At 44.9% G+C, this 18,173-nt stretch overlaps 1 protein-coding gene across 2 annotated transcripts in view; it reads left to right on the top strand.

The window, feature by feature from the left end:
- Positions 1–4,751, top strand: part of ENTPD3 (ectonucleoside triphosphate diphosphohydrolase 3) — a 110,056-nt gene extending 105,305 nt beyond the window's left edge. For both annotated transcript variants that reach the window (XM_030190029.1, XM_030190028.1), the window contains exon 10: positions 3,868–4,751. In XM_030190029.1, the coding sequence (XP_030045889.1) occupies positions 3,868–4,056 (189 nt within the window). In that variant the 3' untranslated portion in view covers positions 4,057–4,751. The remainder of the gene's footprint in view (positions 1–3,867) is intronic.
- The last annotated feature ends 13,422 nt before the right edge of the window (positions 4,752–18,173 follow it).

The following is an 18,173-nucleotide window of genomic DNA, read 5'->3' as shown; positions in this document are numbered from 1 at the left end:
TGTCCAAATCCATCTCTGCATACATTATGATATTAAGATAAAGTTAGGATATTAGTGGTTATTTTGGACCAGAAAATAACATTCAAACCTCACATCGACAATGTGTTACAACCTTCTTTCTTTGCCTTACAATGTATACTGTTTATTGTAATCAAAGTAGAAACTCACTAAGATCCTCTTCACTAATAATATGAGACTGCTCAATTACTGAAAAGTGAAGGAAAACACAACACTCTCAATTAAAGGAGGAAAAAAGATCTCATAATACTGTGGCAGTGAACAGCACAACGCACCGCTCTTTCTGCGGCTCTTTTTTGCCTACAATGAAAAAGTAGTCATGGATCAAAAACCTTCTAAAATTTTTTTTTAATCATTAATTAATTGTAACAAAATAATTATCCACTTAATCAAGCACTACTCAGTAACAAAAATCACATTCAATATTATCCAGAAAGCACATCATTAAATATTGACAATCAAACTTATCTGAGTAGTGCTGCGTTCGTGTGATCCATGGCTCCACTCCAGCTATATAGCTCAAAACCGTGCAGTCCCGACGGAGCCGTTTTCACATTAGCTTCATCAGGAAACCCACTGGTGGTGGCACTGATACTGCACAATAAAAACAGCAAGCATTAATGAACACAAACACAAAATGCAGCAAGAAAAAAGGAAAATAAGAAACAGAGCATTGTGGACTAACTCTAGCTTGCTGGAGGGTAGTTGCTCCCTTGTCAATCACAAGTAAACAGCAGGAACAACACGGCGGCCATATTTAAAAAGACTTGCCAACCTGGATTGCCCAATCAGCACAAAAAATGTCATCATCAACATACACCACTAATAATCACAAAATTAATGCCAACATTTTTTAAAAGAATATTTTTATATATATACTCAAAAATGTATCTCCAAAAAAAGTATAAAAAAATGTATAAATTAAAAAATAAAAATAAAATATATGTAAACAAAAAATGTATGTATTGTTTATTGTAAGCCACATTGAAAAACTTATTTGGGATAATGTGGGATATAAATGTCAGAAATAAATAAATCCATTCAGTTAAATCCTATCTGCCACATTTGACCGCCACAATAGGCAAAATAACTTTGGCCGGCTCCAACTTGACAAGCTTGCGCTAAAAATCAGCTTGGCCGGTTAAGTTGGAACCAATCAAATTTAAACCAGATATTCAATGCAGGGTCACCAGAAACGGTCTGGCATTGAATATCCCGGTTCAGTGCTGACTGCAGGAGACAGCCCGGCTATGTCCTACGGTCTGAAAACAGTGTGTTTTAACATGGGACTTTCCCTCTTGCTAAGTCCATTGCTAAAGCATCAGGGTTTTTTTTTTTTTTTGCAGGTCTCATGCTATGGGACTTCCAAAAGGCTAACATGGGAGCACTTACTGCCTCCTGTTTAGTAGGTGCTAAGTGCTCCTGACTTAAGTCTGCTTTATCCAATTAGTGCACGCTAATCAGAGAGCATTAACTGAGTAACATTTCCATGCCCCTTCCCCACCCCTTCCCAAAATGATTAGAAAAAAATAATACTGCACATTTAGCACGCACTGACAGGCAAATTACTGCAAAATGCTTGAACCCATTGTGCGGTAACCCTTTTTTACCACATTAAGGAGTCTTTAACTAAAGCTTAGTTATACGCAGCAGGGCCCATTTTATTCCTATGGGCTCTGCCGTAGATAACTCGAGCTAAGCTTTAGTAAAAGACCCCCTAAGTGTGCATTAGTGCTTAACATGATTTAGTAAAAGGCCACATATTTTGGATTTGGTTCACATTTTTTCACAGGCAGCTCAATTTAAGTACAGCAGGTATTTTCCTTATTCCCAGAGATTTATCAATGTGTGTTAATATGGGTTATACATGTAATTTGTAAATAAGTCCCACTGACAATATTTGGCCCTCTATTAAAAATGCCTTTGAAATTGCATTAATGTGGAATAATATGTGTTAACTAGGGGTGGGCACCGATGAAAAATTATAATCGTGATTAATTGCGATTAATCATGACATGCATTTTGGACACATGCTTTTCAATTTTTTTTGAAAGTTGACCCAAACATCCTTTTGAACAAATGTTCAGCATGGCTGATTATTCCTTTACAACAGGCTATTCAATTAGGGGTGGGCAAATATTAAAAATTGTAATCAAAATTATTTGTGGTATTAAAATGTTTAATCACATGTTTAGTCAAAGCTCTGGACTGGATGGCTTGGTAGTATGGAAATTTTTTAAACCTGCTGAATATAACGAAAAGTTGCATACATACACTTCCTTCCCACAACACATTGCTCCCCCTCCCCTCCATACAGGTACCTACCTTTATCTTTTCCTGTTGCATCCTTCCCCTTCAGCTCCCCTTCTGCTGCTAAACCTGTTACCCCATCACACAGACACCCATTTCTTTCCTCTCCTACTGCTGACCCCCGCCCCCAGTACACAAGTCTAGCTTCCTCCCCCCCCCCCCGCATTTATCTTAACATTTATCTGGATCTTCAAAAGGTCTCCAGCAGCGATTCCCACATGCTACTTGCAACTGACGCCCATGTCTTCCCTCTGTTATGTTATGCCAATGTGAAATAGGATAGGCAGGGGAGAGAAAGCAATGCTGGGCAACAGATAAGAGTTAAAAATGTGGATCATGATTAAAAATTTAATCGTAGTTAAAATAAAAAAAAAGTTAACCAACAGGAGCACATTCCTTAAGGGGTCCTTTTACCAAGCTACTACTACTACTATTACTACTATTTAGCATTTCTATAGCGCTACAAGGCATACGCAGCGCTGCAATAAAAAGGGCCCTGCGCTAGCGGCGGGGGCCATTTTTGCCACGTGCTGAGGCCCTTTTTACTGCAGCAGATAAAAAGGCCGTAAAAAAGACTTGGCCATGGGATAATATTGCTATTACTGCATGGCCACGCAGGGGGAAGCAATTACTACCCATTGAGGTGGTAGTAAGGGGTCCCGCAGTAACTGGGCATTAACCGGGTAGCATGCTGCGCTGCCCGATTACTGCCAGGTTAGCACTGTGCTAAACAAATATGGGGCAATTTTCCCCTCGCTCAAGAAATGGCACATGCCAGGACTGGAACTACTGCTGCTTTGTAAAAGGGCGCCTAAAAGTGAAGACTGAATTCTTTGCAGGCTGTGATACCCAGTGGTGTAGCCACAGGTGGGCCTGGGTGGGCTGGGGCCCACCCACTTAGGGCTCAGGCCCATCCAACAGTAGCACATGGTAATGAAAATGCTGCTCTCCATAATACTGGCACCTTCGCATGCTCAGTGTTCAGCGCATGCCTGCTGCAGACTACCAAGGTGGAGACTGGAGAGAAGCATTTTCCCATCAGCTGAGATATTTTTTTGGTGTGGGGGTGGGGGAGAGAACATTTGGTGCCCTCCCACTTCTTGCCTAGGCCCACCCAAAATCTGCTGTCTGGCTACGCCCCTGGTGATACCTACTATTGGACCAACATAAAACTTTTACAAAGATGTTATTGTACACGAGCATTTGAGACTACATAACTCCCTTCAGTCTCCCCATACTGGCAAAGCTGCTTGCTTTTAAGTGATTGTTGGTTTCTATTGTACTATTCTTAGTTGGGGGTGGGGGGTGGGGAATGGGTCATTTGGTTTATTGGATCATGTGTTTTAGAAGGGTTTTAGATATTGGGACTCAGAGAAGAACTGACTAATTAAGTAGGGAAGGGGTGGGGTTTATTGTTTTGATGTGCATTACTTGATGTATTCGGCATATTCTGTAGACTGTCCTTAGCTTATACCATTTCATTATGAACAAATGGATAAAATTGAAGAATAATGAAATGATGTTTTTGTTGTACTGCAGGTTGGAAACAGCAGTATAGCATGGACCCTTGGCTACATGCTGAACCTCACTAACATGATTCCTGCTGAAGCTGAACTCATCCAGTTTCCTATGAGCCGCTCAATATTTGCAGGACTCCTCTTCCTGTTCACTGCGCTGTGTGTCCTGTGTCTGATCTTTCTTGTGATCTCACTTATCCGTGCGTGCTAAAAGAAAGAAGCTTGGCACAACAACCAAGGGAATGCTACAGGGAAAGAAAAGCACTTTTCCTCATGGACTACTAGATGCACACCTTCTTCTCACTTCCTTACAAACTATGCTTCAGGATGAGAGGAAGGAAAAGAAAAAATTTTGGCAGCCTGGAGATTTAATGGTATTTTAAAAATGCATCGTGTGACTTTTCGAGGGGGCCCTTTCTTTAAGCTTCGCAGGGAGTTCGTGTGATATTGTCTAAAAGCCCTGGCTATCTCATTTGTGCCCATTGGGTTGCTTCAAGCTTAAACTTCAGGGCTGCAGGCCGGCTGATGAGACTTTCTGGGTCATAGGAGAAAAGGAACATTTGCCTAGGATTTACTTTTAAAGTGTTGAACCTCAAAAGAAGTGCTCGTGTTTCTATGAAAGAAATCTGAGGATGAATGTGTAACTGGCTATAACAGTGGATTTTGTACACCATGATATGACTCAATAAAGACCAAACAAAAAAATGATAAAATAATATTGTAATTAACTCGTAGGCAGTCGGTGTCTTGGCTGTTTGGGGAGGCTAAAGTGGGTGTGGATGGGCATGGGGTCTGAGTCTATAAGTATGTATTAAATGCCAAAATATAAAGTGGCAAGAAAATTAAATGGTGTAACCTTCAATAAATATATATAGTTCTCTTAGGCAACTGAATTAAAGAGAATTGAAAAAAGTGTTCATAGATGATATCTACACCTCCATAGAGGTCTGCAGCCAGTCTAGTCTGTCTCTCTTCTGTCTTACACATCCCACTTGCCCTCAGCCAAGACGCCTATGGAAACAATTCAACTGTATTAAAGTTCCCTCAAGAGGCCGTGTCTCATAATTTAGAGTCTAAACCCTTTTCTGATGTTTTGGTACCACCTCAGTAAGGCCAACACACAATCCCTCCACTGCAAAACACTATACACAAACTTGGGCAAAAACACACTCAGAACCTTACCAGACTATTAAAGCACTAACTCCCAGGACATGAAGAGCTGCAACCTTATGCCTGAAAAGGCAGCACTATAAATATTACACCGGGCCCTAAAATACCAATATACTACCTAGTGAAAAAAACCCAAAACAAATAGGACTGCAATAAGATCTCTACGCAAATACTACATGCTAGCAGAATACTGCAACTTGGTCACACTTGAAAAACACATAATACAGCAAATATGACACAAGGGACCAGAGATCAATAAAAGATATGAAGGTAAAAAACTGAACTGGAAACCTCAAGAAGTCAGACTCAGCATACAGCAATACTAGAGAAATTGAAACTGAAATGCAAAATATCACAGATGCACATTTCCAAAAACTGACATATTCCAATTAATAAATTCTCATAAAATACTTTTTTCTACCTTTGTTGTCTGATCATTTAGTTTTTCTATTCATTTTGGTCCCAGTGTCTGTTCTATGCTTTTCTCCGTTTTTTTTTTTGTCTTTTGCAATGTCTTCTTTCCATTAGACATTTCTTCTCTCTCGATGTCCACCATCCTCCTGTGTCCTTATGCATCCCGTCCACCATCTGCTCTCTGTGGCCCTGTCCCTACCCTTCCTCCAATTTCAGCGTCTGCCCTCAAAGTGTCCCAAACCAGCCCTTATATTCAGCAGTTTCCCCTCTGTCTTTGTTTTGCCTTGTCCTGCATTCCCCCCCCCCTCTTTGTCCCTGTCCCTTCCTGTGATCAGCATTGCCCCACTGTGTCCCTATCTCTTTCCTTCAATACCTAGCATCTGTCTCCCTGTCTCCCACCTCTCTCTTTCCTTCTTTCCACACCCCCTACCCTGGGGCAAGAATACCTCCCTCTATCATCCCACTCCTCTCTCCCACAGTTCAGTATCAGGCTCATTTTCGAAAGAGAAGGATGCCCATCTTTTGACACAAAGGGACGGCCAAAGTTCAAGGGGGCGTATAGGAGGTGTAGCGAAGGCAGGACTTGGGCATGCCTAACACATGGACGTCCTCGACCCACAATGGAAAAAAAGGGTGTCCCTGACGAGCACTTGGACGACTTTACCTGGTCCTGTTTTTCTTACAACCAAGGCACAAAAAGGTGGCCAAAATGTCCAGATGACCAAAATGTCCAGATGACCACCGGAGAGAATTGGGGATGACCTCCCCTTACTCCCATGGTGGTCACTAACCCCCTCACACCCTCAAAAAACATCTTTAAAAATATTTTTTGCCAGCCTCTATGCCAGCCTCAGATGCCATACTCAGGTCCATGACAGCATTATGCAGGTACCTGAGCAGTTTTAGTGGGTGCAGTGCACTTCAGGCAGGTGGACCCAGGCCCATCCCCCTCCCTATCTGTTACGTTTGTGGAGGAAACAGCGAGCCCTCCAAAACCCACCACAAACCCTCTGTACCCACATCTAAGTGCCCCCCTTCACCCATAAGGGCTATGGTAATGGTGTCCAGTTGTGGGTAGTGGGTGTTGAGGGGGGGGGGTTGGGGGGCTCAGCACACAAGGTAAAGGAGCTATGTACCTGGGAGCAATTTATGAAGTCCACTACAGTGCCCCCTAGGGTGCCCAGTTGGTGTCCTGTCATTTCAGGGCGACCAGTGCACTACAAAATGCTGGCTCCTCCCACGACCAAAGGGCTTGCATTTGGTCGTTTCTGAGATGGTCGTCCTTGATTTCAATTATCGCTGAAAATCAGAAATGACCAAGTCTAGGGACGACCATCTCTAAGGACAACCTAAATTTCAAGATTTGGACGTCCTTGACTGTATTATCGAAACAAAAGATGGACGTCCATCTTGTTTCGATAATACAGGTTTCCCCGCCCCTCCATCGGGACGTTTTGCAAGGACGTCCTCAACAAAACTTGGGCATCCCTTTCGATTATGCCCCTCTATGTCTCCCTCCTAGGCACCACGGTTTGTCCTCCTCTCTTCCATCCAGCATATTTCCCCCTTTTTCCCCTAGTCTGTCAGCCAGTCAATCTCTCTTGCCCTGTCTCCACCAAAGCTGGTCCAGCAGTTTCTGAATGGCTAAGAGAGCAGCATTTGATATTAAACAGTCAAAAGACGCGTATGTGTTTGATAACAGATCACGGAGAGATAAAAAAATATCCTTCCAACTTTTTGGGGCCTAACTTTTTCTCCTGTGGATACATTCAAATATTTAGCGGAACTGATAGACTCCAATTTAAATTTTGAGAGTCAAGTTACAGAAACAATTAAAAAAAGGGTTTTATACCTTTAGATTATCGAGATCACTTAGGTATCTTTTTGACAAAAATATTTTCATGCATTCATGCAAGCTCTTTTAAAATCAAAATTAGATTATTGTAATGTCATTTATGGCAGGGATATCAAAGGCAAATTTTAAGTGCTTGCAAACATTGCAAAACACTGCTCTTAGATTATTAGGGAATATTAGAAAATATGAAGCTATTACACCTTTGTTTCTGAAATATCATTGGCTACCAGTGGTTTTTAGAGCACAGTTTAAAATGTTAGCATTAACTCTTAATGCTTATTGTTCTCTACAAAACAGCAGGGGTGAAAGTGGAGAGACTGTTTTCCAAGGCATGCAGTGTACTGTGCTCCAGTATTTTAACAGCTTTCACACTCTGTGATGCTGACTTATTTGAACCATATTGACCCCTGAGGAAGGCTTGTTGCCGAAACACGGCCCATGTATTTAGGTCAGTTTTTTCTGACAAATAAACTTTTTGGACACTCTTACGCCTTGTTTGTATTGGTCATTTGGAATTTTCTCCACTTTCACCCCTGCTGTTTTGTGCTCACTTCTCCTGTGGAAGTTGTGGACCCCTTTTCCTTTTTTCACCTATTATTCTCTACAACCAGGGTATTTACACACATTGACTATTCCTTATACACCAGCCAGGGTTTTAAGACCCATTCAGGATCAGAGATTGGCGGATCCATCTATTCATAGGACCAGGTTAAGCTCCACTAGAGTGGGAGCATTTTTTTCCTTGACCCCGCTCTTGTGGAATCAGCTTCCAAATTATATACATTTAGAAGAAACGTTTAGGAAATTTAAAGTTTATTTATTTATTTATTTGGATTTTGCTCGCACCTTTTTCAGTAGTAGCTCAAGATGAGTTCCAGCAGAGCAGCACTTAATGTGCAGAAACAACGCACACATCCTGGGTCTGCCAGAGGCCTGTGAAGGTAATGACCTAATCTTTCTGCAAGCCTTTCTCCGCCCAAGTCCTGGGCATCAAATTGCACCCACTGCTCAAAATAGAATGGGCCCACAGAACCCCATCCCGTCCTCCCATAGATGTGAAGTTCCCATGTCTAGTGATTTTGCGACTTCTACAGTTCAATCATGCCTTCAGATATTACAATCTGCTAGGGTCAAAAAACAGAGGGATACCAAGGGAAGAAATTAATCTTCACCCCTGATTTTGTGAAAACCACTGCACGTGCTCGCAAAAGTTTTCTGGTCATGTGGCTTAAATTAAAATCTGTGGGCGCCCAATATGGCCTATTATTTCCAACAAAAATGAAAATTACTTATCATAATTCCACCAAAGTTTTTGATAATTCTGAAGCATTATGTACATTTCTGGAAGAACAATTCTCTGAACGCTTACAGGATGGCTGATGTTTACAGTTTTTTGATCTTTACATATTTTGTCCAATGTTTTGACCTTGCTCTTACACGACCCTCATGGCTAACCATGATTCCAGTCTCTGGTTTTATGTTCTGGTTATGAATGTTATTCTCCCTCTTCCCTGCCTTGGCAATGTGGAACTATGCAACACTTCCTCCTCTAGAAATAATGTGTTCTTTGGAGCTCCCTGATTTGCTCTTCTAGATGCCTAATTTGTTTTGTCACTTCAAATGTTAAAGGCATAACTCACGTTATTAAGAGGAAAAAAAATCCTGCCACAAACGTCTCAAAGCGGCAGTGGCATTCCTAGGGGGGCTGGCACCCGGGGCGGATCACCGATGCGCCCCGCCCCCCCGGGTGCAGCGCTCCCCCCGATGCCACGCGGACCCCCCCCCCCCCGGCAAAAGGACACCCCTGCGAAGGAACCCCCCTCGCCGAGTGCACGCCGCCGGGGGAGGGGGGGTGCCACGCGCGCCTTTCCTCTGTTCGATGCTTCTTCTCTGCCCCGGAACAGGAAGTAACCAGTTCCAGGGCAGAGAAGAAGCATTGAACAGAGGAGGGCAGGCGCGCGCGGCACCCCCCCGGCGGCGTGCACCTGGGGCGGACCGCCCCCACCGCCCCCCCCTAGGAACGCCACTGCAAAGCGGACATCTGTTTCTTGCAGGAGTCTCATATATCTGAGGGCCTGATGCACTATGCTTACCGTGCTGGGAATGTCTGCTTTAGACTGGTTGTAGGCAGTCTAAAGTAAATGTTAATTTAGGGAGTAATGCAAAAAGGGGATTTCTGTGGCTCTAATGTGTGCCGTTAGCAGCCACCAAGAACCCCATGCAAATGTATTATAATGAGCTCATAAGTATTCTAATGAGCATTCGGGGTGATGCACAGCTCCAGAGTGCCTAGCTCCAACAAGCAAATTTTGCAGCTGCTCTGGAGTTGTCGGAGAGACGAGACGCACAAGCAGGCAGCTGCAAAGGCTGACTGCTTGTGCTCCCTACCTCTCCCCTCCCGGTGACTTCCAGGATGCACTGGGCCAGGGCATTTTGTGCAGGGTGGGCTCCAAGGCACCTGTCCTCCTGCCTCCATCTTTTTCCAGATATTGGGGGCTCGGGGTCACTAGACCACCAGGGCCATTGGTGCCTTTGGGGGATTGGGGGTCAGGAAGGGGGCATGGGGGGCTCGGGGTCACTAGACCACCAGGGCCATTCTTTCTTTGAGGGGGAGGTGATTTGGGTTCCACTGGACCACTGGGGATTGTTTGCATGGGGGGGGGGCCGGGAGAGGTTTGGGGGGTCCACTGGAGCACCAGATATTTGTTCCTTGGAGTGCAGGGTGGAGCCAGGTGTGGAGGGGGGGGGGAGTCGGCAGAGGGGTGATTGGAGGGGGGTGTTGGGGTCAGGTCAGGTCTGCATTGGGAGCAGTCAAATGCGTTTGGCAGCTCAGAGTCACAAACAGCATCCAATGCACAAAAGGGGGATCCATGCAGCTCGTTTGCATGTGATTCCCTTTGTGCATCAGTTGCTGTTTCCGACTCACTAAATTTTAAAGAAGCAACCATATTTTATGGCTGCCTTTGTGCATTGGGCCCTAAGTCTGAATTAAATAAGCTCACTGGGAATTATTTTGAACATTGCTATGCTGCTCCCGCGAAAGGGAAAAAAATGGAGTCATCACTCTTATCCCCAAGAATATAGAATTTCACTGTGACCCACACATCTTTAACCTCAATGGCAGATGCTCCTATCTGGAAGGCTCAATTCTTGGCAAGCTGATTATTCTGCTCACTATCTACGTTCTAAATACAGATGACCCAGACATCTTCTGCTCCTTAGTATTAGGAAATACAGTGTGTTTTTTCTAGCAAAAAAGGTGCCGGTACTCAAATGCCAGGCCACCCTTCAGGTGTGGGGTGATCACTGAGGAACTCATCCCACATTAGCCAGGCCCCCTGCAACTAGTCACAGAATCTATGACAAGGCAGAATTGGTGTGTAGAGCCTGAGCTCTTTCATTAAGACTTGGGGACCATGGGTCCATTTTAGCAGACAATGGAAAAGGAGCTGGTACTTAGTACCCCCAAGTACCCCCTCAAAAAAAGCCCTGAGGAAATAACATCTCCTGTTCCTCAAATACTTTAATTTGAGGAGACTTTAATTTCCCGCTGTATCCTCTTCTAGATAGAACTTCAAACTGCTGTCTTACAAAACTGAAATCAAGATCTCTCTTCTCTTCTTTTATGGAGGAACTAGCCGTTGAGCCCGTGAAAACGGGCTACTTTTGGAATGGGGGAGGGGTTTCCGAGTCCCCCCCCCCCGAGTCGCTGCCGCCGCCCCTCCACCCGGCCCAAGCAGCACTGTAAACTTACATCAGCACGCAGCAGCAGGCACATCAGCAAAGCTGCCGTCGGGGCGGGCTTCCTTCTTTGCCTGTGTCCCGCCCTCGTGTGACGTAACGTCGGTGAGGGCGGGACAAAGGCAGAGAAGGAAGCCCGATGGCAGCTTTGCTGATGTGCCTGCTGCTGCGTGCTGATGTAAGTTCACAGTGCTCGGGCCAGATGGAGGGGCGGTGGCGACTCCGTGGGAGGGAGGAGGGGGAGCGGTTCCGACGTCTGCAGCATGCCGGTAGAGACGTCCCTCTCTGTCCCGCCCCCATCATCACGTATTGAAGCGGGGACGGGGCAGAGAGGGAAGTCTCTACTGCGCATTTGCGAGTGAGTACGGTCACTCGCCGTTTATATGTTTGATATGGCTGGTCTGACTTCTGGTGACTTCTATACCCAATGGATGGAGAGTACTCTTTCTATTCATCTCCACATCTCACATACTCCAGATTGGACTATTTCTTCGGCTCCAAGGATATAATCCCCCTACTTCAATCTTCTAAGATCAATGACATCACTGTGTCAAATCATGCAGTTGTGTCATGTATCCTGAATTGGTCACAATACTTCAAATCACCATACCTGGAGATTGAATCCCACACTTCATAGGTGTAAATAAACATGTTGATGAAGGTCAGCCGGTTGATGTAGTATATCTAGATTTTTCAGAAATCTTTTGTCAAAGTACCTCATGTGAGACTGCTGAGAAAATTAAGGCATCATGGGATAGGAGGTAATGTGCTTCTGTGGATTAAGAATTGGTTATGGGACAGAAGAGGGTAGGGTTAAATGCATAGGTGTAGACTGGGGGGGGGGCGAGGGGGGGCAATGCCCCCCCAAACGACGCGAGGCGCCGCCGCGCCATTAGTAAAAAAAAAAAAAACACATGCAGGCACGCGCTCCTCTCCATCCGCTTGGCTTCCCTGCCCTCTCTATCTGCGTCCCGCCTTCCTCTGACGTCATTTCCTTTCAGGCGGGACGCAGACAGAGAGGGCAGGGAAGCCAAGCGGACGGAGAGGAGCGTGTCCGTCTACCCCTCTCTCTTCCTCCCTCCCTCCGGCGCAGGCAGCAGTGTTTTCCAGCGTTCCTGGCAGCGGTAGCGTTGTACACGCTGCCTTTGGCTCTGCCCCGAAGCCTTCTCTTCAAGTTCCTGTTCCCACATAAGTGGGAACAGGAACTTGAAGAGAAGGCTTCCGGGGCAGACCGAAGGCAGCGTGTACATCGCTACCGCTGCCAGGAACGCTGAAAAAGCTGAAGACTGTTGCCTGCACCGGAGGGAGGGAGGAAGAGAGGGGATAAACGGAGTCACCATCTTGGACCTCGGGGGGGGGGGGGAGCAGAGGGAAGATGGATGGGACTGGGAGGGGTGGGAAGCAGAGGGAAGGAGCAGGAGATGAATGGGACTGGGAGGGGTGGGAAGCAGAGGGAAGGAGCAGGAGATGAATGGGACTGGGAGGGGTGGGAAGCAGAGGGAAGGAGCAGGAGATGAATGGGACTGGGAGGGGTGGGAAGCAGAGGGAAGGAGCAGGAGATGAATGAGACTGGGAGGGGTGGGAAGCAGAGGGAAGGAGCAGGAGATGAATGGGACTGGGAGGGGTGGGAAGCAGAGGGAAGGAGCAGAAGATGGATGGGATGGAGGGATGGTGAGCAGAGGGAAGGAGCAAGAGATGGATGGGACTGGGAGGGTGGGGAGCAGAGGGAAGCCTACTGGAAAGAAGACACTGCATAAAACAGAAGACACTGGGATCAAAGCGAATAGAAAAACTAAATGATCAGACAACAAAGGTAAATAAAAGTATTTTATTCATAATTTATTAATTGAAATGTGTCAGCTTTTTGAAATGTGCATCTGTGATATTTTGCCTGTAAATTTCATTTCCTTCCTCCATATTAGCATATTCATTTGCATATGTATATATGCAAATGATATGCTAATATGCTCCGCCCATTCTTTGCCCCCCCAAATGAAACAGTCAAATTACGCCTATGGTTAAATGTCCATTTTTCTCGATTGAGGAGGGTGAATAGTGGAGTGCCGCAGGGATCTGTACTGGGACCAGTTCTATTTAACATATTTATAAATGATCTGGAAATTGGAACATCAAATGAAGTGATCACATTTGCAGATGACACGAAACTATTCAAAGTTGTCAAAACGCATGCAGATTGTGAAAAATTGCAGGAAGACCTTAGAAAACTAGAAGACTGGACATCTAAAGGACAGATGAAATTTAATGCAGAGAAATGCAAAGTGATGCATATTGGGAAGAATAATCCAAATTATACTTAACTGATGCTAGGGTTCACTGTAGGAGTGAGAACTCAAGAAAAAGACCTAGGTGCCATTGTAGACAATATGCTGAAATCTTCTGCCCAGTGTGTGGCAGCGGCCAAAAATGCAAACAATATGCTAGGAATTATTAGGAGAGGGATGCAAAATAAGACCAAAAATATTATAATGCCTCTGTATGACTCCATGGTGCAACCTCGCCTTGAGTATTGTGTTCAATTCTGGTTGCCATATCTCAAAAACGGTATAGCTGAATTAGAAAAGGTTCAAAGAAGAGCACAACCAAAATGATAAAGGGGATGGAACTGCTCCTGTATTATGAAAAGCTAAAGAGGTTAGGGCTCTTTAGCTTGGAAAAGAGATGGCTGAGGGGGGATATGATTGAGGTCTACAAAATCCTGAGTGGTGTGGAGCAGGTGGAGGTGAATCGATTTTTCACTCATTCATAAAGTACAAAGACTGGGGGGACACAATGAAATTGCATGGAAATACTTTTTAAACAAATAGGAAGAAGTATTTTTCACTCAAAGAATAATTAAGCTTTGGAACTCATTGCCAGAGGATGTGGTAACAGCGGTTAGCATATCTGGGTTTAAAAAAAAGTTGAGACAAGTTCCTGGAGGAAAAGTCTATAGCCTGTTATTGAGATGGACATGGGGGAAGCCACTGCTTGCCCTGGGATTGGCAGCATGGAATGGTGCTACTAATTGGGTTTCTGCCAAATACTTGTGACTTGGATTGGTCACTGCTGGAAGCAGGATACTGGGCTAGATGGACCATTGGTCTGACCCAGTATGGCTATTCTTTATGTTCTTATGGGTCTAAACCTTCCCACCATCATGTCTCCAATTTTGTTCAATTTTTATCTGTTGCGCGAGTCAGGTGTTAAACGAAGTTTCCCCAAAATTTGAGGTCTCTAACTGCAATAGTTGCAGATCTAGACCCCCTTTTCTGAAAGGTTGTCAGTCCATAAGCGCACGACATTTACCAAAATGCCATTTTTGGGGTCTAATAAAATCCAAACACATTTATAAGAATGGCTGAAAAATTCAAATCCTGTACAGTTTTTGATGCTAATTCCGATGAAATACATTTTAGCATTATGGATGCAAAATCCAGTCAAACAAGTTGACTCAAAGTGTGCATCAAAGTGTGCATCAATGTCGCGACTCATCGGAACATATTTGGACCAATATTCGGACCGCAACAACTTCGATGCAAACAAAGATACGGACTTGAAATTTTGAACAAGCATTATGCTTGTGCTGGACATAATACTGCCAGATTTGCAACTAACCACCATCTATAACCGCCCTGCAGGATCTCTTCAAAGTTGGCACTGTCAGCGCAAATGGTAAAATGTACCAAAGTTCAAAGTCAATTATTAAAAAAGAGTCTGCCTGAATCAGCTTGTGAACAGTATCATCTGAAACAGAAAATTGTGCTCTTGAATGTGAAGCCCATCTACATGAGCTCCCCACACTAGATGGGATGCATTCATCATCAGCACCTTCATGGGCTGTGATATTTGGAACTGAAGTCCTAGAGTCAAATTGGATTGAATCGTCCACTAAAGCAGAGACTGAACCAGCTCTGGGATGGCTGAGACCAAGTCTGCCTCAATGAAGGCAAACCATGACCCCAAGAGGGGCGTCGAGGTGTCGGCTCTAGCCTCGACTCCAACAAAGCTTCCTCCACCAAAGTTAAGGGGGTGCCAACACGGGTGGCAGTCGACACTGTGCAAGCAGCGTTGGTGTCGACGACCTCAATGCAGAATGATGCCATACAGGACAGCAGCAAGAGGCATGGCAGGCACAAACACCCCAGATGCCGATGCACTCTGTTTTATAAACCCCACCAAAAGCTGAGGGAGCAAGGCCCAGAGGCGCTAATCGAGGGCTGACTTCGGGAAAAGCTGGGGCATCGGTTTAGAAGCAGGTGGCTGAACTTGTGGTGTTGAAGCGTGTGTCTAGTCCTGGCTGCTTGGCAGTGGCGTACCATGAGCAGGGCGGTGGGAGTGGTCCACCCCAGGTGTACGTTCCAAGGGGGTGCAGGGAGCCGGCTGCCAGATCCCTGCTCCCTTTGACGTTACTACCTGTTCTGGGGCACGAAACTGGTGGAGCCAACAGCCTCGCGACTGCACCCCCAGGAGGTAAGACCAATGTGCTTTGGGGGTGGAGATGATGTGCTGGGGATGTCATGATTCATGGGGGGGATTCGTTGGGCCGGGGGGGGGGGCACGGAGGCAATCCGCCCTGGGTGGCAGCCAACCTAGGAACACCACTGCTGCCTGGAGACCCACACATCAGCACCTCCTGTATGGAGGGGGAGTGGTCTTCCCGGTGCTGATGCTTCTCGTGTGCCGGGGAATCCCTTGTGCCTCAGAGCTCCAAGCATCATGCATTGAGGGTGATCAATGCCGATGCTTCTTCCAATGCTTACGCTCCATTTTGTCAATGAGGACGATGTCATTGATGCCAACGAGGACAATATCCAGTCCGACACTGATTGGTCCCGGGGGGGGGGCATGCATAGTGGCCAGTTCCGAGGCAGGCGGAGACCCACTTGATGCACGGTTACTCCCAGTGTCTAAGGGTCTTGCAGTCATACGGACCGACGCACCTGAAGCCGATGCAACACTTGATGCCAATGCCAACACTGACGATGCTGATGCCGACATCGAGGTTTCTGACCTGGCACCAAAACGTTTCTCTCACTTTGAGCCTATCTGGCTAACTGTGTCACGAAACATCCCATTTTGGTGTCTCCAGTGTTTGGGGCCTGAGCATACCCCTTCTGTCTACACATGAAGAAACTAACACAGACTTGCCTGCACCTGGGCTCATGCTCTATACTAGCACCCTTCTCCCACCGGCTGAGTCTCACTCACCTCTGGGATAGTCTCCCACTCACAAGTTATTCCCCGGTGATTTCTAGGACACGAGGGCCACACTCAAGGGGCCCCACAGTTTCTAGAAACCACCCACAGACCCCAAAACATGATTCTTAGTCAGTCCAGGACAGCAGAGCTAATAAACTATAGGTTTATTATCATGAAAAAGTTGAACAGTGAATGCTTGAAAAACCAGATGGAAAAGTACAGCAAGCAACAACAGATAACCAAAACAAGGACTAACATTAAAACTATCTAACACTTCTTATTACCTGGGTAGCACCTGGGGAGTTCAGGAACTTAACTGTTCACAAGCCTTGAACAGGATCTCAGGACAGAGAGGTTTCTCCTCTGTACATCCACTTTGAGATTAAAGAAAAATCCAGTACCTTCTGGCTAGATTTGAAGTCCAGGGCCATCCAAAGCCCCAGGGCATCGACTTTGAAAGTATCTGGCCAATGGTACCTTAGATTACCTTTTCATAAACTTAAACTGGAAAAGAGAAAGTCTTTTTCTGCAACAGCTTTAAAACTCAAAACAAGTGCCATTTGCCGGCGAATTAGGAGAAATACAGTTCATGACAAAATACAGTTTTCAGGCATTGAAATCCACTGTTCTGTCACAGGTGTCTTTGCCAGAGATGGTCCTATTGTACCAGGTACAGCGCTTAAAGCCACTGGGAACTTTTGACATGGAAGGAAAAACAGCTATGGCTAAATCAAAAGACTCGATGGTGCCGAAAAAGGGGCAAAGCACCAAAGAAAAATGAAGGGAAGAACCTGACCAAAGCTCAGGCATAAATGCAGCATACTAAGCATGGTAAAATAAAGGAAATCTGAAAAAAGGGGAAAATAAACTAAATATTTAAGGAAGAATACCCTGAATGAGGTACAAAATAAAAGAAATAAAAAGAGAAACTGGTAAGGCACAAAAAGGTCTCAGAGAAAACCAAACTGACAGCTATGAGGAGAGAAGAGAAAAACGCATCCACTCCTCACTGTGGAAAAAACAACTGGTGGTCCCACGCTCTCACTGTGGGCGGAAGGGCACTCGCGTTTGTGTGGTGGAGCATGACTGGCATGAAGACACCGGTTACATATTCCAATATAAAGAATGGAATACTTTTTGGGATATCACTCTAGCTGCATCTAGATCTGCAAATATTACCCGGTCCATGTATTTCCTAATGCATAGGGCTTTTTGGACCCCTATCAAATCCCACCTTATTAATCCTTCCTTATCTCTAAAATGCTGGTCTTGCAAAAGAGAATTGGGTTCCTTACAGCACGTATTATTTGACTGCACTCACAGTCATTGGAATTCAATTTGGGGTACTCTTGGCAGAATCCTACCTATTACTTGTGAAATTCAGTTTAAGCATGTTATTTTAAAATCTGTTTCAAAAACACGTTAACATAATCTGAATGTCAGTTGCTGGATTCTTTTCTATCTCTTGCTTTAAAAATTGTTCTGAAATCCTGGAGGATACTATCCAATGTTCATTATGACCAATGGTGGAATCTGATATGCTAAAGAACTGTTCATGTGGTGTGGATATATACAAAATTTCAAAACAAACAATAAATTCCACAAGGGACAAAATGGCTCTGTATTAAGGGGAAAAGCCTCAAAGAGCTCCGAGACCTAAATTTTGATCTCAAGGAGCTTAAATGGACCAAAATGGTCCTCTCTTCATCATAGGCAAAACCACCAGTGCCACAGATCTAAATAACTTACATTGTCTGTGGTAACTATGCTATATGCTGAATAGGCATAATATTTTTTGTGTTTTATTTTTTTACGAGTACAAAAACAGTCCGTTGTCCATGTTTTTTTGCAAATACAAAAACAGCCTGTTATCTGTGTGTAGAACACTACTGGAGCTTAACACACTATCAGATTAACACTATTTCACTTATCTTGATAGAATAGTGTTT

This window comes from Microcaecilia unicolor, chromosome 1 (assembly GCF_901765095.1).
Source record: "Microcaecilia unicolor chromosome 1, aMicUni1.1, whole genome shotgun sequence".
Taxonomy (NCBI): domain Eukaryota; kingdom Metazoa; phylum Chordata; class Amphibia; order Gymnophiona; family Siphonopidae; genus Microcaecilia; species Microcaecilia unicolor.
Note: the sequence above shows the minus strand (reverse complement) of the source record. Positions and strands in the feature narration are given on the sequence as shown.